The following is a 24,510-nucleotide window of genomic DNA, read 5'->3' on the forward strand; positions in this document are numbered from 1 at the left end:
GAGTTACCCTGCCGAATACAGGAAGAAAAAACTGAATGTGATAGATTACTCTCCACTTGCTTGGATGACTGCAGCAGCAGCATCATACTCAAGAAGCTCGACGCCAACCAGGACAAAGCAACCTGTTTGAATGGCACCTCACTCACCACCGATGCACAATGGTAGCAGTGTGCACCATCTACAAGATGCATTGTAGCAACTCACCAAGGCACCTTTGGCAGCACCTTCCAAACCCATGACCTCTACCATCTGAAAGGACAAAGGCAGCAGATGTATGGGAACCCCATCACCTGCAAGTCCCCCTCCAAGCCACTCACCGTTCTGACTTGGAAATATATCACTGTTCCTTCACTGTGGCTGAACTCCCACCCTAACAGCACCCTGGGTGTGTCTACACCACATGGACTGCAGCAGTTCAAGGAGGCAGCTCACCACCACCTTCTCAAGGGTAATAAAAATGCTGGCCCAGCCAGCGACACCTGCATCCTATGAAATAATATTTTTCAAAAGGTCTAGTACTGGTCCACAGCTTCTGATGCCCATTCCAATGGCTCTCTGTAGAGCAGTGCAGTCAGTCCAATTTCCCTGCTCTATCCCTATAGCCCTGCAAGTTTATCTCCCTCAATTGCCCATCCAATGTACCTTCAAAATCATTCAATGGGTGGAACTTTATGTGGGCAGTGGGGGCCGACATCTGCAGTGAAATAAGATAAGATCATTAGAAATAGGAGTAGGCCATTCAGCTCATCGAACCTGCTCCACCATTCAATAGGATCATGGATAATCTAACCAGAAAATCCCGCCCGAGGATTTCCATGGTCCGCTCCTCGCCCACTACGATTCCCATGGCGGGGGGGAACAGCAAACTTCTGGCCTCCATCTACTGGTCCCCTTTATCCACCCTGTTTGTTACATCCTCAAAGAACTTTAATAAAATTGTCATACACAAATTCCCTTTCATATAACCAATTTGACTCTGGCTCATTGTACTATGATTTTCGAATTGTCCTGTTAAGACCTATTTAACAATGGATTCCAGCATTTTCCCCAGTGACAGATGTCAGGCTAACAGCCCTATGGTTTCCTGCTTTCTGTCTCCCCTTCTTCTTGAATAAAGGTATCACATTTGTGGTGTTTCAGTCCACTGGGACCTTTCCAGAATAGAAGGAATTTTGGATGGTTACAAACAATGTATCCATCATCAATTCAGCTACTTGTTTAAGATACTGGGATGCAGGCCATCAGATTGAGGGGGCCTCTTCTATGCTTCATGAAGAGAGCTACCCCACCTCCTTTTCCTTTCTTCCAGAGTATCACTTTGCAAACACCTCTCTGCAATAGCTATCATATCATAGTCATTTATTTCTATTTGCGCTATCAATTCATCCACCTTATGAAATTAGGCGGCTCACCCGCCCGACCCAATCTCCAGGAGCCTGGTGAAATACAGTTGAAAATGTTCCCTCGCGGAGGGCATGGATTTAAAGTAACTGACGAAAGAAGCAATAGCAAGCTGGGGGAAAAAAACATTTTCTACCAGCCAATAGTTAAAGTCTGGAATGCACTGTTCAAGAGTGCGGTGGAGGCAGGTTCAATCAAAGCATTCACAAGGGAACTCAACTGTTATCTGAAAAGAAAGAATGTGCAGGATTACCCAGAGAAGGGGGAGAATGGCGCTGATGGAAGCTGTTCATTCAGAAAACCAGTATAGACACAATCGGCAGAATGGTCTCCTCCTGCACTGTAACAATTTTGCAATTGGTAATTAAAATCTCACCCCTGGGCTCCCAATTCCCCCAGGGTGATTAGTCTCTGCACTTCCAACTGTTGGACATGTACCTGTCCCTATCACGCCACTGCCAGCACTGCACTGCGGCCAACCCAGAGAATCAGCTTATAGATCCTCCTGAGATAGGTAGGGGGGCTGGAGGGGGATTGGGTTCCCAGTGATGGGGCACCTAGAGGGAGGCTGTGGGAGGGAAGATGGAAGAGATCTAACAGCAAGGGCCTGGGAACTGGATTCCTGCAGGCCCCCAATTTCCATTGTTGGTTCTTTGATCATGTACTGTGTCTTTGAATGAGGGAATACCTCCCATTCCCCCACCCCCAGAAGACCACTCAACAGAGGCCACTTAAGGGCCTCAATTGACTCCTGTGGGCAGGTAGGCCGCCTACAAGCCTCTCCGCCCCAGACTTGGTCAGGGGATGCAGGAAGGTGACGGGATCGCCACCCCACACTCTACCTCTCCCTGCCCCCTTGATCAATTTGGTGTAGCCAGCAACATCCACATCCCCATGAATGCGTAAAAGGAAACAACTTATAATCATATAGTACCCCACTTAATTTTTAAAACATCCGAAGATGCTTCACAGAAGCATTACAAAAGGAAAATTAGACACCAAGCCACAAAAGGCAATATGTAGGCAGGTGGCCAAAAGCTTGGTGAAAGAGGTAGATTTTAAAGAGCATCGGACAGGAAGAAAGAGAAGTAGGGAGTCAGAGAGGTTTAGGTAAGGAAGACCAGAGCCTGGAGGTTCTGACTCTAAGGCAAGAGTATTTAATATCCCCAGTAAGTCAATACTCTCCTCACAGCTATAGCTTTCCAAGCTTGGCGCCATCCTGATAGATTTATATGTTCTGTAAGAACTCTGTAACTTTATCATCTTTTCCATAATAGAGCACCAAAAAGAGGACACAGTAAATGTGACCTCCCCGTTGCCTCGCATGTCTAACACACTCTGCTCCAGTAAGCAAAATTCAATTTACCAGAGAACAAAGGTGACAAGGTAGGTAACCCCACTTTCTAATAGATGATATTTTCTCCACTTACCCCTAGGATTCTGATCTAGCAGTAACCTCAAGAGGATAAAAATGGACTTTTGTACTTTTTTCCCTGAAACAAAAAATGGAGAAGTCTCTTCTTGAGAGTTTGTTGCAACAGTCCAGGACTAGGTAGACAGAGTCATGAGCTTGCAGCAGAGTTACCCATTTTATTAAGCCCATTTTGGTTAGATACTGGGTTCAGTGTGTGACTAAACTATTAAGGTAATACTAATACAACAGAGATACAAAAGGGTCCAGAGGGGCACTTTTTTCACACGGAGGGTGGTGAGTGTCTGGAACAAGCTGCCAGAGGGAGTAGTAGAGGCGGGTACCATTTTGTCTTTTAAAAAGCATTTAGGCAGTTACATAAGTAAGATTGGTGTAGAGGGATATGGGCCAAACGCGGACAATTGGGACTAGCCTAATGGTAAAAACTGGGTCGCGTGGATTTGAGAGTGGCACGGATTTGTGGGTGGGGGCACAGTGGTTACCACTGCTGCCTCACAGCACCAGTTCGATTCCCAGCTTGGGTCACTATCTTTTCAGAGTCTGCATGTTCTTCCCGTGTCTGCGTGGGTTTCCTCCAGGTCCTCTGGTTTCTTCCCACAGTCCGCAAGATGTGGTTAGGTACATTTGCCATGCTAAATTCTCCTTCAGTGTATCCGAACTGGCACCGGAGTGTGGCGATTAGGGGATTTTCACAGTAACTTCATTGCAGTGTTAGTGTAAGCCTGCTTGTGACTAATAAATAAACTTTCAAGTTGGGCCGAAGGGCCTGTTTCCATGCTGTAAACCTCTATGATTCTAACATGGCTTGTTGGTGAAAGATCCTCATATATTGATTGCTCATATAAACAGTTCTGTGCTGGGCTTTCAAAGTACTGAAGTTTACCTTCAATTTCAGTCAATTAACGATGCATTGAAATTTTTCTGAGACAAAGAGAACTTTGGTCTCACTGCCATGCAAACTGAGAGATGATTGCCATTTGTACCCTCAAAGATATGTTGTTCAGTATCTCAAGCACAGACTAATGGTTTTGTCCCAAGTACAGCAAGTTATATATTTTAATTAGCAAGGCTCTGGTGACATCTTCATTGCTAATAGCAAAACACAGAGACCATAATAAAAAGATTTCTTCTCATAGAATCCCTACAGTGCAGGAGGTGGTCATTCAGCCCATCGAGCCTGTACTGACAACAATCCCACCCAGGCCCTATCCTCGTAACCCCATGTATTTACCCTGCTAATCGCCTGACACTCATTCTAAATTCATTAGCTTTAACCTGGATACTTTCAAACGCCTAGACTGTGGTTTATAATAACAGAAGTTCTTGGGCTTCAATACACTCACCTAAGACTGGAACAAGCTGCCAGAGGGAGTAGTAGAGGCGGGTACAATTTTGTCTTTTAAAAAGCATTTAGACAGTTACATGGGTAAGATAGGTATAGAGGAATATGGGCCAAACGTGGACAATTGGGAGCCACTAACTTAGTGGTAAAAAAAAAGGGATGGCATGGACAAGTTGGGCCGAAGGGCCTGTTTCCATGCTGTAAACCTCTATGACTCTCAATGAAGTCAAGTTTGCAAAAATAAGCAGTGCAATTCAAATCTGGCCTGTGGTCATTTTTGTTTGGTTTGTGCTTGGCCTTCTGAGCAAGTTTGACCTTACACAGATCTAACCCTGTTCCCCATTAGTTAATGACATGGGTGGAATATGCTGTAGAACAGGCTGTGGCACTGAAGCCTCTTAGCGATGGGTTTTAGTTTTTTTTCCTTCATTGTTCAATTTAATTTTGAAACAAGTTAATTGATGAGATAGCTTGGTACGCAAGGCTACATTCAGTGTGTCAGTGTTGTGGCTTTGCTTGATGATAATCAGGCCCACAGTTAAACTTTCACATGGGCACCATCGATATTCACTGACCCTCTGCTTATCCCATTTCCATTCTGATGTAGGAATGAGGAAACAACGCTCTGAAATGCGTGGCTTCATTACAGACCTTGAACCGATCCTGGCGTTCACAAAATCCTCCATTGGGCATAGGTGCTCGGCACTTGTGGTTCACGGGTTCAAACTTCCCTGCAAAGGTGATGTATCTGGTTTGCAGTTTGGCTGCCAAGTCCTCATTCTCTGACTCATTCATTTCATTGTTGGATGCCCAGAATCGATGTGGAGTGTCGATTCTAGGACATATTAAAAAGATATCTGCATTAAAAATGAAGTCCACCTAGAAGTATGCAATCCTGCCTTATATTAATTTGTCAAACATATCACGATATTTTACATTAAATATTAGTGTTGGAAGCAGCAATTCAGTGGCATGGGTGATCGACTAGCACATTAAAGCATTGTGTCAGAGCAGCCGGCTGTGGACTCCTGCCAGCGAGTTACAGGGCTGATAATGTGCCTCCAAACAGTGCCATCAGTGCTCTGCTATTCAGATGCCACAGGCATAGGCAAATGTGCCAGATTACACTTCAAAAGCACTTCATAGGTAATAGGGGCACATTAATAAATAGGTTATTTGGTAAAAGCTCTGACGAAATGTCACACCCAAGATGTTAACCCTTTTTTCATTTAACTAACAGGATTTTTATGAGTGAGAAAAATCAGAAGTGCCGAATACAATTCTAAATCTAAGCAAATATTTACTCTGTTGTCCACTGATCCAGCACTGGAACCATGATTGTAAATGTTTCAGTGCTTCCTGGGTCTGACAAAACCAAAGGGTAGAATGCCCTCTGGTGGCTATACTTATATATTGCCATTAAAAAGGCTCAGTTTTAGAGTCATAGAATCATAGAATCCCTACAGTGCAGGAGGAGGCCATTCGGCCCATCGAGTCTGCACCGACCACAATCCCACCCAGGCCCTACCCCCACATATTTTACCCGCTAATCCCTCTAACCTACACATCCCAGGACTCTAAGGGGCAATTTTTTAACCTGGCCAATCAACCTAACTCGCACATCTTTGGACTGTGGGAGGAAACCGGAGCACCCGGAGGAAACCCACGCAGACACGAGGAGAATGTGCAAACTCCACACAGACAGTGACCCGAGCCGGGAATCGAACCCGGGACCCTGGAGCTGTGAAGCAGCAGTGCTAACCACTGTGCTACCGTGCCGCCCTAAGTCGTAGAGATATAAATCTCAGAAACAGGCCCTTTGGCCCAACTTGTCTATGCCAACCAGGTTTCCGAAACTGAACTAGTCCCATTTGCCTGCGTTTGGCCCATGTTCCTCAAAACTTTTCCTATCCATATATTTTCACCTTCCTCCATCCGGAAAAAGATACCAAAGTCTGAGGTCATGGACCAACCGACTCAAGAACAGCTTCTTCCCTGCGGCTGTCAGACATTTGAATCGACCTACCATGCATTAAGTTGATCTTTCTCTACACCCGAGCTATGACTGTAACACTACATTCTGCATCCTCTCATTTCCTTCTCTATGAACGGCATGCTTTATCTCTATAGCACGCAAGAAACAATACTTTTTACTGTATGCTAATGCGTGACAATAATAAATCAAATCAAACTATCTGCCAAAAAGTCTTTTAAACTTTGTAACTGTACCCACCTCTACTACCGCCTCTGGCAGCCTCATTCCGTATACGCACCACTGTGCATGAAAAAGTTGGCCCTCAGGTCCCTCTTAAATCTTTCCCCTCTCAGTTTAAACCTACGCCCTCTAGTTTTGGACTCCTCTACCCTGGGGAAATTGCTGCTTCTATTCAAATGTAGACATGCACATTATGTCCAGAGAAATATTCAAAAATTATACAGATGATTATGGAAATCATTCAAATGTAATTAAAACAAAGAAAAGTAAATAAGATGCAAATCGGACCACAAAATGAAAATTGACCATTGCTGTATGATAGCAACATGGGATTCTGCCCAGTCTCATGATTCACTAAGTCCAATTTTAGTTTTGTTCTGCATGGGTTTTAGTAATCAGAGGTCTGGCTAACTGACCTGTAGCCTTCTCTTTCTCTTTCCCTCCTTGCTAGAACATCCGAGTTACATTTGCTACCCTCTCATTCACAGGGATCGCTCTAGAATCTAGTGAATGCGGGAAGATCAAATCCCATCCACCACCTCCGCAAAACCCTAGGGTATAAGCCATTAAATCTGGGCAATTTGTTGGCTGATCGTCTCATAAATTTTTCCAGCAGCTTTTAATATTAATTACCTTAAGTTCCTCACCCTCATTAGACTCTTGGTTGTCCACAACTTACAGCTGGCGCAGCACTGCTGCCTCACAACACCAGGGGCCCGGGTTTGATTCCAACCTTGGGTGACTGTCTGTGTGGAGTTTGCACAATCTCCCCATGTCTGCGTGGGTTTCCTCCGGGTGCTCTGGTTTCCTCCCACAATCCAAATATGTGCGGGTTAGGTGGATTGGCCGTGTTAAATTGCCCCTTAGTGCCCCACGATGTGTGGTAAATGTGCAAGATTACGGGGGTTGGTCCTGGGTGGGGTGCTCTTTCAGAGAGTCCTCCCTCCAACCTCCCTTCCTTCCAATTCCTGATTTACAACTATTTGTGGGATGTTATGGGCTCCTTCGGAGAGTCGGTGCAGACATGATGGGCCAAATGGCCTTCTTCTGCACCATAGGAATTTTCATTTCAAGTCAGTTATTTGTATCTTCTAATGTTAAGGCAGGCAACAAATACCGAAATAACCATTTCCTTATTTCCTATATAATTTCTCCTCGAATCTGTTATTAAAGGTGTGGTAACAGAGCGTTTGGAAAGTCACAATTTGATTTGGCAGAGCCAGCATAGGTTTTTTGCAAGGGAATGGTGTTTGACACATCTATTAAATGCTTTTTGAGGGTGCAATCAATAGGATGGACCGGGGAAACCAGCGGGTGTTATATATTTCTATTTTTAGGTCACCTACTGCAAGATAGACATTGAATTCTTGTTTAACAGCCCTGTCATTTCTTTATTGCCCATTATAATTTCTTCTGTCCCTACCTCTAAGGGATGGACATTTACCTTTGCTAATCTCTTCCTCTGTACACATTGGTAAAAAGCTCTTACAATTTGTTTTTATATTTCTAGCCAGTTCACCCTGACATTGTATTTCCCCCTTCTTTATCATCTTTGATCATGCTGATTTTACAATCCTCAGGTTTACTCATCTTTTAGGAACATTGTGAAAGTCTTGTTTAACCAAATACAATCATCCCCAAGGTTGAACCACTTTTCCATGGAGTTTTAAAGGAATGTATATTTGTTGACAATTATGAATTATTTCTTTAAACATTTGCCATTGCGTTTCTACCATTATATATTTTAATCTAATTTCTGAATCTACCTCGATAAACTCACACCTCAGTAATTGGCACTGTTTAAATTTAAAACCCGAATTTGGACTTAATCACGGGTTTTCAGATATTTCTTTTTAAAAATGCACTTGACCAGTATCCAGCTAAAGCAGAAAAGCATAAGATAAGGACATGGCTCAGTGTGAATTTTCCTCAGGGGAAAGGACAAGTTGGAGTTGTTAGAATTTGTATCAGGTTACCTCGTGGGCTCACGAAGAGCTATCTCGATGTCACAGGAGCATCAGCTATAAGTGTTTCAGTAGTTTTAAGGGCTAATAACCACAATCAGACACACTTAAGAGAAGATGCTTCGAAAACTTCCGTCTCCCAATTTTCCTTCAGGCAAAAAAGCACAGATCATGCGGCCAGTGGCAGATCCACTACTGCCACAAATCAAATGTTTCCCTCGCTTGGCAATGGAAAATGTTACACTCAAAACAGCAAGTAGACAGACTACACAGTGATGCAGCAATTTTCTCTGGCTGCTATCAGTAAGCAACAGCCTGCAGTGTCACAGTGACTAAATCTCCAGCCTTTCTTTTTAAGTTGTTATTTTAATTTTAACATTTTCCTTTCCATTTAAATGTAATGTTTTGCTGAAGATAACACTCCAGCTATAATTACGGCTGTAATAGTTCTGGACGTCGGGTTTCCAACTGGGTAGATAGAAAATGAGAATCTCTCCCACATTACCTCGGTTGCTTTTGTAAAAGGGGAAAGACTCAGACTGATAGTTCTGACTACCTGGTCCTGCACTTCTCCTCTGAGCCTCAGCACTGGTTCCTTACAATAATTCTGAAAACCAATACGAACACATGAATAATGAGTAGGCCATTCAGTCCCTTGAGTAGGTGCTCATCAACCCATCCATGACAAGTATTAATCTAGTAAACCTTCTCTGAACTGCTTCCAATGCATTTACATCTTTCCTTACATAATGTTCCACCATTCAATAAGATCATGGCTGATCTCATTTGAATCTCAACTTTGCATTCCTACTTACCCTGAAAACCTTCGCTCATCAAAACTCTATCTACTTCTGCCTTAAAGAAATTCAAAGACTCTGCCTCAAACCAACTTTTGAGGAAGAAAATTCAAAGTCTCGTAACCCTCAGAGGAAGAAAAATCCTCATCTCGGTCTTAAATGGGTGACCCCCTTATTTTTAAGCTGTGACCCCAAGTTCTGGATTCTCCCATAGATGGAAACATACTTTCCACATTCACCCTGTCAAGATCTTACAGGTGTCAATCTTTACTCTTCTAAACTCCAGTGGATACAAGCCGAGTCTGTCCAGCCTTTCCTCAGAAGACAATCCATCCATTACAAATATTAATCTAGTAAACCTTCTCTGAACTGCTACCAATGCATTTACATTTTTCCTTACATAAAGAGACCAATACTGTACACAGTACTCAAGATGTGGCCTCACCAATGTCCTGTAAAACATTCCTACTCTTGCATTGGACAATATTGTACCTTATCAAATGTCTTCTGAAAACTTAAGTACAGTACACCTACCATTTCCCTTTATTCACAGCATATGTTACTACTTAAAAGATGGCCAATAAGTTAGTTAAACATGATTTCCCTTTCACAAAGCCATGGTGACTCTGCCAGAATGCTTTGAATTTATCTAAATGCCCTGTTTTAATGTCTTCATAATAACTTCTAATATTTTCCCTATGAAAGATGTTAAACTATAGCTTATAGTTCCCTGTTTTTTGTCTCCATCCTTTACTGAATAGAGGAGCTACATTTACTATTTTCTAATTTTCGCAGACTCGATGGGCCAAATGGCCTCCTTCTGCACTGGAGGGATTCTGTAGTTTCTAAGTGACTTCTTGCCTTTATCATTCTTCATCTCATTCCCAAACCACTTCTATATCCTGATTTCCAAAACTTAGGTCATCCCTCTCTATTGTGCGAATATGCACCTTTTCCTAACTTCCTAAGAGTCACATACCCTTTAGCATTCAGGCCCCAATCAATGCCATCCTGCAGCCATGCCTCTGTAATGGCTATTAGGTCATGAATCTCTGTCTGCACTCAGTTCGTTCTGTTTTGTTTTGAATAACATAAAAAAATATATAAAATAAATAATGCAGAACACTTCAATAGACATTGCCTACAAATTCCATGTAAATTGGCACTGATCAGTTTACTATGTTCTCAAAGAGCTCTATCTTTGTAAAGTATCACTAGGTCACACACTTTGTTTTGCTCAGAAGCCAGCAGTTTCACTGCCTCAAAGCTTTTTTTAAACAATGATTCATTTGATAAACGTAGAAATTTGTGGAATGACGTATCACATCAAATTTCTTCCCCTGGGCAAATCACATTGCTTCTAATTCCATGCTGCCTGATCACGATGACTCTGTGCTTATAGAGTACGCATCAATAGCACCCTGTGAAACTTTCTAACCTGCCAGTTTTAGATTCTCATTAGGTTAATGCCTCCAATTTTTGTTTGCAAGGCCATTCACTATCCTCGGATACTTAGATATAGCCTTCCATCTGTCGATTGACTTTTTTCTCACTCATTTTCTGGAGGATACCAGGGTGTCATTTGTTTTAGGCACTCGGTGGCCAATTCACCTGCATGAACAAGTGGATATCAAATTCAAAAGGTGCGTTCTAGTGAAAAGAGTCATCAACCTGAAACAATATTAGTTTCTCTCTCCACAAGTGCTGCCTGATCTGCTGAACATTCCCAGCATTTTCTGTTTTTTATTCGGGAATCTTTATTCTATTTTGTGTGCACCTGATCTGGGAACACTTTAGGTTGAGATCAGATGGACAAAATAAAAAACTGTTCCATTTCTCAGCACTGACATCCACATCTCAATAAATACAAAGGTAAAATGGATGAATCTTTCACTACTCTGTAATATGCATAATATAACAGGTTTGAGTGCATTGATGATAGCAAAGACTAGAGAAGCTGGCAACATCCCAACCGTGGCAATGAAGGCCTGTTTCAGCAACGGCCACACTCCCAACCAACAGCTACAACACTGGCACTTACGCAACAATGCAGAAAATTGCCCAGGTATGTTCTGTCCATAAAAAGAAAGACAAATTCAATCTAGCTAATTACCACCCGATCAGCTTATTTCTAATCTTCAGCAAAGTGATGGAAGGAGTTGTCAACGGTGCTATCAAGCAGCACTTACTCACCAATAACCTGCTCACTGACGCTCAGTTTGAGTTCTGCCAGGGCCACTCAGCTACACTCCTCATTACAACCTGAGTCCAAATATAGTCCTGAATTCTACCAGTGAAGTAAGGCCCCTTGCTTTCTGTGGTAATATATTAATGATTTGGATGTAAATGCCGGGGGAATTATCGAGATGTTTGCAGACAACACAAAAATTGGCCACATGGTTGATAGAGGATTCCTGTGGACTGCAGGAAAATATCAATGGACTGGACAGGTGGGGAGAAAAGTGGCAAATAGAATTCAACCTGGAGAAGTGTGAGGTGATGCACGTGAGGAGGTCAAAGAAGACAGAGGAATACACAATAAATGGGAGGATATGGAGAGGTGTAGAGGAAGTCTGAGACCTCGGAGTGAATGTCCACAGATCCTCCATGGTAGCAGGACAGGTTGATAAGGTGATTAATGCGGCAGATGGAATCCTTTCCTTTATTAGCCGAAGCTGAGGGCGGGATCTTGAACCCACAATCTCTGCCCGGGGCTCAAGATCCGGCGAAACCCGGAAATCGCGAATCTTGCCGGCAAGATCGCTATTTCCGCTGACCCTCACCAGCGACGTGGTCAGGTGCGTGCCCAGATCCTGATTTTCATACATTTCAATAAATTTAAGTATAACTAAAGACCTCCCTCACCAGATCCTCCCCCCCTCCCCAGATTTCCACACCTTGCCGACGTGACGTCACGTTGACAAGGTTTGCGACAGGTTTTATCCAGATGTGAAACTGTCCAGAGGTTCCCTCCGGGGGCGCAAAGGTCACTATAGGCCCCAGGGGAAAGGGACATGGCCAGGCAGTGCCCTGGCATTGGTCCCTGGCACTGCCCCCAGTACCTGTCTCCCGACATTGCACACCTACATCGCAAATGTCTGCTGCCAGCCGCTGAAGCTTCCCATTAAATGTGTTATTAAAAACATACTCTATCATTTCAACTTTATATCATCCTGCTGAACCCTACTGAAACTTTTTTCAAGATCCCAAAAATTTCTATAATTGCCCACCCAAAACTGTACCCAAAATCCAGACTGTATCTCAATTCTTGCTGTTGTAATCTATTTTCAGTTTAGGACTCAGAATCCCTTTTTCCTCATTCGACCATGGACTGGCAAGATCGGCATTTATTGCACATTCCCAATTTCCTTTGAGGAGGTGAAGGTGGCAGTGAATCATTTTCTTGAACTGCTACAGTCGGTGTCATATAGGTACACCCACATCCCACGGTGTTGTTAGGAAGGGAGTTCCAGGATTTAGGAATGGGATGATGAATGGAATGAAATGGAATGACCATTTAGTTCCAAATCAGTATCCCTGAGACTTGATGGGGACGGGGAAGAAGGGTGTTGTTCCCATGAGTCTGCTGTTCATCTCCTTTAGGTGGTGACACTTTTTCTCTTTGAGATGTCAGTTCAAGGTGCGACCCAACTGCAGCCCTGTACAAATTAAGCACGGTTTCCTGTTGCCTAAATTTGTGTTGGCTGCTTACTCTGGTGACTTTGGTGATTCCGCATTGGTTGGATATGATGAGAGGCGTTCTAGGTACTCATTGTGCTGAATTTTAAAACAGCCATTATCCAAATGATTCCGTCATTTCAAAGACAATTATGATATTTGTGATTCTCACATCATAAGCAATGCTAGGTTGAGCACTGCGGCACGAGATGGAGCCCCGCTCCACCCACCTTTTGTAATAATCCTGCATCCACAATTTAGTCAGTGCTGTTACAATAAAAAATCAGAAAATAAATTACTTGAGAATTCTGCCAGTTGTTAACTGCTCTTTTCCCCAGTAGTAAAGGTCGATCCCAAAAGGCATCACAGGAGCTTTTTCTATCTCTTCTTCCCTTTTCCTTTTCTTGTCATGTTCATTGGATAATTCAGGTCTTGCTGATGTAGAGGCCTGCACGTCTGCCCCGTCTGAGGTTCCAGGCAGGCTGTTGGAAGAACATATATTTTTAAAAAATCAATAGAAGATAATGTGCTGCACAATCACTGTTCTAGTTTCATTAACCTTTGCACTAACATTCACATTAATGCAGACCCACTTTGACTAACACTGCCATTATACACATTACAACTTGCCAGTGAATTTGATGAAGTTTCCAGCAGGCAACCTACTCCGGGGATTATAGATAATTCTGGAGGTCACCCAGGGGAAAATAAAAGTGGACACAGCATGAGAAAGCAACAACTGAAAAGATACAATGGCAAATTTTACTGGCCACCATTCTCTTTCCATCTCTTCTTCAGAATTTTACTTGAACAACTCACATTTAAAATATTATACAAACTATTTTTAGGAGAAAGAAATCCAGATGTACATTTGGACACTGCATTTTGAGAACTGCGAACCTATTGCAAACAATAAGCCATTTTTAAATGTAGATAAGTGCGTCATGCCCTCCAAATACCTCAAAATCTCATCATAACCAACAAATTAGTTTGAAGTGTAAGCAAATATGCATAGTAAATTGTGGACAACAAGGTCCCACAAAGAGCAAAACAAAATAAATAACCACTTAATCTATCTTTTTTAAAGTATACTAAACAGAACGTTTGTCAAGAAACCAGAAGTCCCTGCCCTTTGAATAGCATTAAGGGATATCTACACCTGAACATACAGGTGGGACCTTAGTTTAGTGCCTTGCTCACGAAGGTGGCACCCCCAACAATGTCGCACTGCCTCAGCACTGCAGCGCTTATATTCTGCAACGGGGCTTGAACCCAGAACTTGTCATTCAGAGCTGAGAAAGCTACTGGCTGAACTAAGCTGACACTTAGTAAATAGAAAAGGAAATTGAAAATTCTAAACCAAATGAGCTACACAAGTGTTCCTTTGATCCACCGAAGGCTAATAGTACAAAGTAATTCATAAATGCTTAGGTACAATTAGATACTACAGGTCAACAGGTATGGATAGATCACACATTTTCATATCTATTTGTGTACTCTGCTCGATTTTAAAACTGCAGAATTTGTAATTTTATGTTTAGTTATCTCGTTTAAATCAGGCATCATTGAAGTCAACAGCAGAGGAAGTCTGTGTCACTGCTACGTCTTCAACTGGAAGTAGCTACTCGTTTTTATTTCCCTCCTTCCACTGTATGCTTTTCTATTCTTCCTTTTCATTTACTCGCCCAATTCCCTTTCAAATCAGGTTATTACATCTGGCCGAAAAGACACTGGTGGTAAAATATTCAATTTCCAAAAACCCTCAAGTTGAAAGAATGCTTTTAATTTCCCCCTTCAATTTTCTGATGATGTTCCTGAATATATGCTTACCATTTCATTAACCAGTAGACCCAGTGGCTTGGAACTCTCTAAGAGCAGGAGCTGTTGAAGTGCAGCATACTTCTGGAGCAGCTCCTACTGAATTCCCACCAATGCTCGACTGTTTACCCTCGCAAAGCAGCTGCCAATTTTGGAAAAAAACTGATGCTATTGTAACCTTCTATATTCTAGTTTGTGGGGTGGGGGGGGGGGGGGGGGGAAGAGCTCCAATATAGCGCTTTCTTCATAACTATAGGCTCGACATGACTACATAGCTCAGTGATTAGAGCACTGGTCTTGTAAATCAGGGTTCGTGAGTTCAATTCTCGATGGAGACTCGGCAAAAAAAAATGTTCTTTTATGTGCATACAGTTTTAGTTTAGGCAGGCATCATGATGGGCGCAGACTTGGAGGGCCGAAGGGCCTGTTCCTGTGCTGTACTCTTCTTTGGTCTTTTAATTCTGGTGCCATTTCAATTCATCTGACTTTTCCCAATTACCCCATATTCCATCCTATAACTGGTGCTTAAAAGTCCACACAATATGCCAGTTGCACCCTAACAAAAATGTTATGGAAAATTAGTGTTGCTTTCTTTGTTATATTCATTGCTCTAATCTATAAATCCCAGGATATATTTGCCTCTCTCATTTACGTATAATTTGAATCTTTGCTGTATGCTTAAATTGTTCTAGAAATGCTTGTGTGAGCTACACAATTGACCAATTGAGACCAGCAGGTAGGTTGCCAACAGGACAGATTTTATAGCAAATCTTTATTCTCCATTCTACAGAAGGCTCTGACTCTAACTGGAATGCAATTCCATGGTGCGACAGTTTTCTACAGTTGGCATTCTGCATGTGTGTCCCTGACCAAGGGGAGTTAGTAAGCTATTCAACCACAGGGGCATTCACATCCAAGCTCAATCATGTGTTCACTTCATGTCCGGACACACATTTTTCAGCAAGGGTCACTGAAAAACGATTGAAAGTCTGAACCTTTACTGTTTTCCTCTTTCTCTCTCGGCCAAATGGGACAAGATGAATTGTAACAACCCTTTCACCATCACAGCTGAGATCAGTTAACTCAGAACAAACTCAAAAATGCCCCATTTCTCTATTCTTCAATTCCAAAATGTAACAACGAGTGATAGCTCACCACACAACTTTTCCTCCAGAATTTTATGAGCATGGTTATCGTTAGATTATCAGCGCTGCCATGCAATTTCACTTCAATGCAAGGGAGTCTTGCACTACCTGCTGCCTGCCAGCAGAACCCTGGTGGGAGGAGACAACGGGTTAGAGGGGCCCAGGTAAATTTTAAAACTTCAACTCTCCCAGTGCTATTTGTGAACCAGGAGGCGAGGAGTGATCCACCATCACCCCTCCTCTCCCAACAAGTAGCCCATCGCTTTTCCCAGCCACTGCACATGTCTGCTGACTTCAATCTTTGGGGAACTGTCAGTCTGGTATCCCCTCAAATCAGGCAACACGAAGAAGAATCCCTAGCTGGCTTGCGATGTTATCATCATGAATTAATTCCCAGCCATCCCAATTCTTAGGTTCGGATAATCCCCAGTGCACTAGCTGCCAAAGACCATGGCCAGAATTTTATGTTGCTTGGGTGGGGGCACGCCCGACCCAGAAGCATGTAAAATCACGTGGGAAGGCATTGGGCATGTGTCCCAACGTCATCATGCCCTCGCGTAATATTTCTTTCAGCGGGCAGGGACGCATGTCAGTAACGTGCCCGCTGACAATCAAGAAGCCAATATAAATGCAATTTTACATGACCCATGCCTTTTACGATTGACGGATAGGCCGATGGCCAGGCGGCCTTTACGTTTTATGAATAGAAAATGGTTTGGCAGACAGGAATAAATGTGTCTTTTTCCAACTGGTACCACTGGGATCCGTGCTAAGACTCAGGCTATTCACAATATACATTAATGATTTAGAGGAGTTCAGATGGGTGGCACGGTAGCACAGTGGTTAGCACTGCTGCTTCACAGCTCCAGTGACCTGGGTTCGAATCCCGGCTCGGGTCGCTGTCTGTGTGGAGTTTGCACATTCTCCCTGTGTCTGCGTGGGTTTCCTCCGGGTGCTCCGGTTTCCTCCCACAGTCCAAAGATGTGCGGGCTAGGTTGATTGGCCATTCTAAATTGCCCCTTAGTGTCCCGGGATGCATAGGTTAGAGGGGTTAGTGGGTAAATATGTAGGGATATGTGGATAGGGCCTGGGTGGGATTGTGGTTGGTGCAGACTCGATGGGCCGAATGGCTTCTTTCTGCACTGTAGGATTCTATGATGAGGGAACTAAATGTAATATCTCCAAACTTGCCAACGATACAAAGCTGGGTGAGAGGGTGAGCTGGGAGGAGGATGCAGAGATGCTTCAGTCTGATTTGGACAGGCTGAATGAGTGGGCATCTGCATGGCAGATGCGGTATAATCTGGATAAATGCAAAGTTATCCACACTGGTAGCAAAAACAGGCAGATTATTATCTGAATGGCTATAAATTAAGAGAGGGGAATGTGTAGAGAGACCTGGGTGTCCTTGTACACCAGTCGCTGAAGGTAAGCCTGTACGTGCAGCAGGCAGTAAAGAAGGCAAATGGTATGTTGGCCTTCATAGCGAGAGGATTCGAGTACAGGAGCAGGGGCGTCTTGCTGCAGTTATACAGGACCTTGGTGAGACCACACCTGGAATAATGTGTGCAGTTTTGGTCTCCTTTTATGAAAAACTATGTTCTTGCTATAGAGGGAGTGCAGCAAAGGCTTACAAGGCTGATTCCTGGGATGGCAGGATTGGCGTACGAGGAGATATTGAGTAGGTTAGGATTATATTCACTGGAGTTTATAAAAATAAGGGGGGCAACTCATAGAAACCTATAAAATTCTAACAGGATTAGATAGGGTAGATGCAGGAAGGATGCGCCCGATGGTGGGGGAAAATCCAGAACCAGGGTTCACGTTTGACGTTACGGAGTTGAACCATTTAGGACTGAGGTGAGGAGAAATTTCTTCAACCAGAGAATGGTGAGCCTGTGGAATTCTCTACCACAGAAAGCAGTTGAGGCCAAAACATTGTCTATTATCAAGAAGTTAGATATAACTCTAGGGGCTAAAGGCGTCAAAGGATATGGTGGGAAAGCCGGAACAGGTAACTGAGTTGGATGATCAGCCATGGTCATAATGAATGACAGAGCAGGCTCAAAGGGCTGAATGGCCTACTCCTGTTCCTATTTTTCTCTGTTTTAGCTGCAACCTTGATCCAGGGCGGGATGGATTATCAGGGCTGGAATAAAATTGATAAATGTGTCTGGCAACTGAGGTCTGTGTATGATTGTGTTGCCTCGACACTCATGGCATAGTTTATCCACTGATTTTTAAGGTTCAGCAGTTGCCCTCCTGAGGGAGCACAATGGAAGCGCCAGGCCGCATGTTCCCTTTTCTCAGTACCCACCCTTTTCCTGCCCTCCCCTCCAGCGCTCAGCCTCTCTCACTGAGCACCTTTCACGCTGCATGGCCTTTAATTGGCTAGCCAACAAAATATCGCATTAACAATATAAAATTCAGACCCATTTCCACAGGACCCCAGCTGAAGCTTCCTGCAGTCAAATATCAACGACTGCACACTGTAGTGAATCTGGCCTGGTGTTTGGGAAGTTTTATTTACATGAGGCCTGGCTGTAAAGGTGGGTGAGCTCCATGTTCCAAACATGGCCTGGTGCACCATCGATAACCGGGCTCAGATGCATTGTCGTCCGCACACACACACACCCCTCCCCCTCACCTGTTCCCAACAAAAATCAAAATCAATTGAAATAACTAGGATATAAAACTTGGTAAGATGAAAAAATATTGCAGACTATACAACTGAAACTAGTAGATATTGTCTGCCCTCTTGTGTAGATTTTCATTTATTACAAGAAAGAATGCACCACTGGTAACTGAACTTGTGTTTCTCATGTTTCTCTGCAGCCATTATGATGTATCATCTAGCTGCAGTCATTATGGCCATAAACGCTATCAGTGTCATTGCCACCTAACTAATGAAGCTATATGGCTTGATTAGATTCTCTCAAAAGATAGCCAATCATACAAACCTTACTTCAATCATTTGTCTAAGAAAAGATTATTTGCCACTCTCCACTAATCTGGTGAAACTATGAAGAAACTGTCTAGTTGTTCTCCCTCATCCATCTGGTAGGAGGTCAAGTCTTACTAGCAAGGCCATCATGAGTAGTCAGTTTCAGACATTCCCAGATAGATTACTCAACTGGTTGGGGTACATTTCCTTCATCTGTTCCTGCCAAGTGACCTGAAACCCTTCAACTAATTCATAAAGGCCAAATTGTTTCTACTGGATCGATTCAAAGAACTCAGTCACTGAAACCACAGTACAATTACTTGATCAAGATCTATTTCAGCAGTGCTTTCTGCAGTGTGCCACTACATCATGAATTTCAAAAGCTCCTCAGCTTCATTAACAAAGATTCAATTTGCATTGTCTCTGTCTTGTTCAACAGAAAGTACCTCCTGTGACAAGCTACAATCAGCAGCCCCGCTGCTGGTGAATCCAGGTCTCTAAGATCTTGTATGCACGGGTTACATTCTGCCACTCCCGATCTTCTTCAATTCTACCCTGAGGTAATTTCTGGTCAACGGGGGAGAAGCATATTTTACCCCTTTTAACTTACTGGAATTCCTTAGAATTATTCTGGAGGTGGCATTTTCCAATAAGAGCACCCAACAGTTGTTCTCAGCTACCACAAAATATATGTCATTCACAGTGAGATATTTCTTTAATCAGCCCTGACTGCGCTGGTTCCAATTGTATAATTGCTTTAAACAAAAATACAAAAAGCAGATGTCGGAAATCAAAAGCAGAACATGCTGGAAAAAGCCAGCGGATCAGTCAGCACTAGAATCATAGAATCCCTACAAGTACAGGAGGAGGCCATTCGGCCCATCGAGCTTGCACTGACAACAATCCCACCACCCTATCCCCGTAACCCCTCATATTTACCCTGCTCATCCCCCCGAAATTTGGATCAATTTAGCATGGCCAATCAACCTAACCCACACATCTTTGGACTGTGGGCAGAAACCGGAGCACTCGGAGGAAACCCACGCAGACACGGGGAGAATGTGCGAACTCCACACAGACAGTGACCCAAAACAGGAATCAAACCCGGATCCCTGGCGCTGTGAGGCAGCAATGCTAACCACTGTGCCACCGTGCCACCCTAGATAGAGTCATAGTGAAACTTTGAACATTCAAATACGATACTCTGAAACTTTAACTTATGATTTGATTTATTATTGTCACATGTATTAGTAGTATACAGTGAAAAGTATTGTTTCTCACACGCTATACAGACAAAACATACCGTTCATAGAGAAGGAAAGGAGAGGGTGCAGAATGTAATGTGCCAGTTATAGCTAGGGTGTAGAGCATTGTTAGAGAGCTCATAAGAGTTATAGTAGAGTTTTAAAAGCATGGAACAAAAGTAAAAGATAGAATTAGAGGGTATGCTGGACACAGTTTGCAGGAAGTCGCTGCACTCCGGCATTAAGTCTTCTTGCAGATCCAAGCGCAATTTTCATAATATCTTACATTATACGCCGAGGTTTCTTTGGCCACTGCAACTTTGCTGGCTTCTATCCCCTGTTGTTCCTCCATATCCCTTGTAAAATTATTTTTCAAGTAGTTCCTTTTCACAAGCTATTATGAATTTCGCATCCACCACTGTTTTGTGGTGGGGGCACCATGGGCGGACATTTACCAAGGGAGGAAAGTAGGACATCAGGTCAGCATGCCACACGGAGCTTGCTGCAGGTGGAATGAAACTGGCAATGGTTATTCGTCCAGCAGTGGCTCATTGCCAATCTACACATTTTAAGGGCCCCACTCGTGGGCAGATTGGGGACATTGTAGGAATCTTCCAAATGGAAGACGGGCACCCCACAACCCTGACATGGTCAAAGCCCGGCAGGTGCTTTAAGGTAGTTTGCTGGTAGCAAGCAATGGGGGCTCTTTGAGGCCTCTTTTAGCTTGACCCAGCCAACCCTATCACAGAGTCACAGGGATCAGTCGCCTCAGCTGCTGCCACAGGCCATATGTCAGAGGGGTTTACTGTCCACAGGGCTGGCCTGGCACCTGTGGACATAGTTAGTTTTAAAAATGGTTGAACATCCTGAGGTGCGCCTTGAAGTGCTGAGACACCCTTGCAGTTCCCTCTTACAGCAGCAGTGCCCACCATTGCCAGTTCAGCTACTGTCCTGGCAAAGCTGCAGGCCCTCTAGGACTCCCTTGTCATCCTTAGTTGAACTACAGACTCAGAGGCTGCCAATTAGGAGGCCGCCTCCTGTAAGATGGCATGGTTGAGTAAATGGCCCCGATTTGCGATTATTTTTAAAGGCGTTTAAATCCTGCCCTTTATGTGTTAACAACTTAACGTATAAAATATTCTTTGTTCTCGGGGATTTCAGGAAACAAACTTTGGGTCAAACCATCTGCAGCTGTTTAATGTGCAACAATCTATTATCTGACCTTCTTCTGCCACCTCGGGAACAAATATAGAGGAACAAAGTTCCTGCTTTGGATGCGATCAGTAAGCTGACTATAAATTGCCCAAAATTAGCGCTGTTTTGAGATATATTTCCCTCAAAGATCTGCTCAAACTTACCTGCATATCACCAAAAGTCAGATCTGCCAAGAACAACTGGTTAGTGTTTTCAAAATGTAATTTAAAACAAAATTCTTCATAGATTTAAAAGTGGTAATTTGGTGCTGTTTCATTAATAAAACTAAAATTGTACAAATTAACACAAATTAAACACAGTGTAATCTGATTTTAAATTACCACAAATAACTTTTTAAAAAACGTACAGGACATTTTGCTAGTTACTTTGGGGTACAATAGTCAGTTTTCTACTGAATTAAAACCAAATTATATTCAAAAGTTTTTCAAGCATGCCTGTTAAGAGTCCTTGCGCCAAAAAGCACTGGCTTAATTTTAGGGCCCCTTCAAAGATGTGCAAATTTGGCGGCTCCTAATGGTGTTTAAATCATCCTGGAGATCTCGGCCAATTTTGTGGGCGTGTGTCTAGCTCTATGTTTTATCAACTTGAGCAATAGATTGCAGACGCACTACTTGCACTGAATGGGATTTGTACGTAAAATTCTCAATTTTGAGTTGGTTACACTGATTTCAGACAAATTGTTCTCAAAAACCAAGGTAACCTCTGCAAAGTGCAGTGACGAATAGCATTCACTACGAATACACTTCATAACACACTATGGGGGGAATTTTACCATTTTGAGTCTAAGTGCCGGATCTGTGCGTCAAATAGATCTGCGCCTGGAATCCTCTTTCCAGCGCGCCCATACGCGTTTTGCCGGCTCCGGCCTGATCCGCGCTGTGGGCGGGGCTTAGCGCTGGCGGACCAATCGGAGCTCTGAGCTGCGCATGCGCAGTTCGAAAAAAATCTGACAGAGCGCGCCCGGGCACGAAAAAAAAAGCAGAAAGTGGAGAGAGCGGCTCTCTGACCTTCATCTTCTGGTCGGGGGCGGGGGGGAGGCGGTGGGAGGGGAGGGGGTGTGACTGATCATCCCCTGGCGGGGGGAGGGGAGAAGAGGAGGTGTGACGTCTCATCCTCTGGTCGGGGGGGTTCCGCCGCCCGTCTGCGGCCGATCCCTCCTGGCACCATCACTGGTACACTACCAGCCACAGCCATCTCTCCCGCTCTCTCGCACCTGCAGGGAAGAGTAATCTGTGGCTGGTACTGTACCAGTGATTTTGCCAGGAGGGATCGGCCGCAGACAGGCAGCGGAACCCCCCCGACCAGAGGATGAGACATCACACCCTCTCCACGCCGCGCCGCGCCTCCCCCCCCCCCCCCCCCCCCACCCCCAGAGGATGATCGGTCACACCCCCTCTCCTCCCAGCTCCCCCCCACCCCAGGGGATGAGACGTCACACCCCCTCTCCTCCTCCCAACCCCCTCCCGCCCCGACCAGAGGATGACCTGGGTCAGGGAGCCATTGCTGTCTCTGACCCCGCTCTTCGGAAGCTGCAGTGGCGACTTCAGACTTTGATTTTGCAGGTCGCTTACAGCGCGGACGCGGATCGGGCCAGAAGACGGTAAAGTGGGATTTGGTGGTAGAGTTGGGCGCACGGTTCATTAAGTCGATTTAAATGCATACAAATGCATTTAAATCGTCGGGCCGCCCGATTCGGGTGCGGGCCGGACCCGCGCCCGAATCAGGTGTCGGTGAAGCCGCGATCTGCTCGGATTCGGGTGCAGATCGCAGTATAGGCTTGACGCCCAACTTTACTGCGATTTCGCGCCCGAAAACTGGTGCAAAGTTTTGGTAAAATCAGGCCCCATATCAGTACAAGTGCTGCTAAGTTGTTTACTAATGGAGTCATCAGTTCAAAGTCTGACCTTCTTCATACCCTCCATTCCACACACATGCACTACCAGCTGGAGTATTTAAAATTGATCACGTATAGAAAGCCTAAACTATTATTCATTTTATTCTTATTATTCCCTTTATAATCTAAGGATACCACAAAGGAACCAATAGATGTGGTATTCTTAGATTTCCAAAAAAAAGCATGCAATAAGGTGCCACACAAACGCGTAATACACAAGATAAGGGCCGACAGGGTTGGAGGGAACATGTTAGTAAGGATAGAGGACTGGTCAATGGACAGGAAACAGAGAGTAGGGGTAAATGGGACATTTTCAAACTGGCTAGCTTTGATCAGTGGCCTGCTGGAGTCTCAGATACTTACAATCCCTCATGGCTTCGAAGAAACGGAGAGTAATGTATCTAAGTTTGTTGACGGTATAAAGATATGTGGGAAAACAAGCTGTGAGGAGGACACGGAGGGGCAGCAAACAGAAACAGACAGGATACATAAGTGGGCAACAAGGTGGCAGTTGGAGTATAATGTGGGAATTGTGAGAATATTCACTTTGGTCATAAGAATAGAAAAGCAGAATATTTTGGAAAGGTGCAAAACTTGTAAGTGTTGCTGTTCAGAGCGATTTGAGTGCATTCACCCAAAGAACACAAAACGTTAGCATGCAGATACAGCAAACAATTAGGAAAGCAAATGGCACGTTGGCCTTTATTACAAAGGGATTGGTGTACATCAATGAAGGAGTCTTGCTACAATTGTACGGGGCTTTGGTGAGACCATACCTGGGGTACTCTATGCAATTCTGGTCTCCATATTTAAGGAAGGATATACTTGCATTGCAGACAGTACAGCAAAGGTTCACTCGATTGGTCCATGGGTCCCTGGGATAAGAAGGCTGTCCTTTGAATAGCAGCTCAGTAAATTGAGTTTATATTCTCTGGAGTTGGAAGAATGAGTGGCAATCACACTAAAACATTAAAGATTATGAAGAGGCTAACAGGGTAGATACTGAGAGGCTGTTTCCCCTGTGTGGGGAATCTAGAGCAAAATAGCTTTAAGTTCACCTACCTAATAGTAGGAAATACGTTTCAAAGTAACTCCTTCAATGTGAAGTGAGAGATGTGAAAGTGTTATACAACATGAACAGGAGTCTAATGTTCATTCACTGTTGTCAAAAAAAAATCATTTCTCTGTTAATCTGCATAACAGTTTCAAGTGTTTCATCCAGGTGAATTCATAGATCAACATAATATAAAACTATAGTATGGCACATCTGGAGATACGGAAGCAAACAGCGTGACATGAGAAACTCTGCATCTTCTGTAGACTTAATCGTTATTAATAGGTGATTAATGGTGCATTGTTAAGGGTAAAGGATACAAGGTCAATCCCTGGATAACTGATGTCAACTGCAGGTGAAAAATAAA

The 24,510-nt window shown here is 43.8% G+C and overlaps 1 protein-coding gene across 1 annotated transcript in view; it reads right to left on the reverse strand.

Annotated features, from left to right (window-relative positions):
- The window catches only part of uvssa (UV-stimulated scaffold protein A), a 101,085-nt gene that overhangs the window by 30,393 nt on the left and 46,182 nt on the right, over positions 1-24,510 (reverse strand). Inside the window, exons 10-11 of the mRNA XM_078223186.1 lie at positions 13,129-13,311; positions 4,827-5,010 (exon numbers count right to left, since the gene is read on the reverse strand). Of these exons, the coding sequence (XP_078079312.1) occupies positions 4,827-5,010; positions 13,129-13,311 (367 nt within the window). The remainder of the gene's footprint in view (positions 1-4,826; positions 5,011-13,128; positions 13,312-24,510) is intronic.

The sequence above is a fragment of the Mustelus asterias genome, chromosome 1 (assembly GCF_964213995.1).
Source record: "Mustelus asterias chromosome 1, sMusAst1.hap1.1, whole genome shotgun sequence".
NCBI lineage: Eukaryota > Metazoa > Chordata > Chondrichthyes > Carcharhiniformes > Triakidae > Mustelus > Mustelus asterias.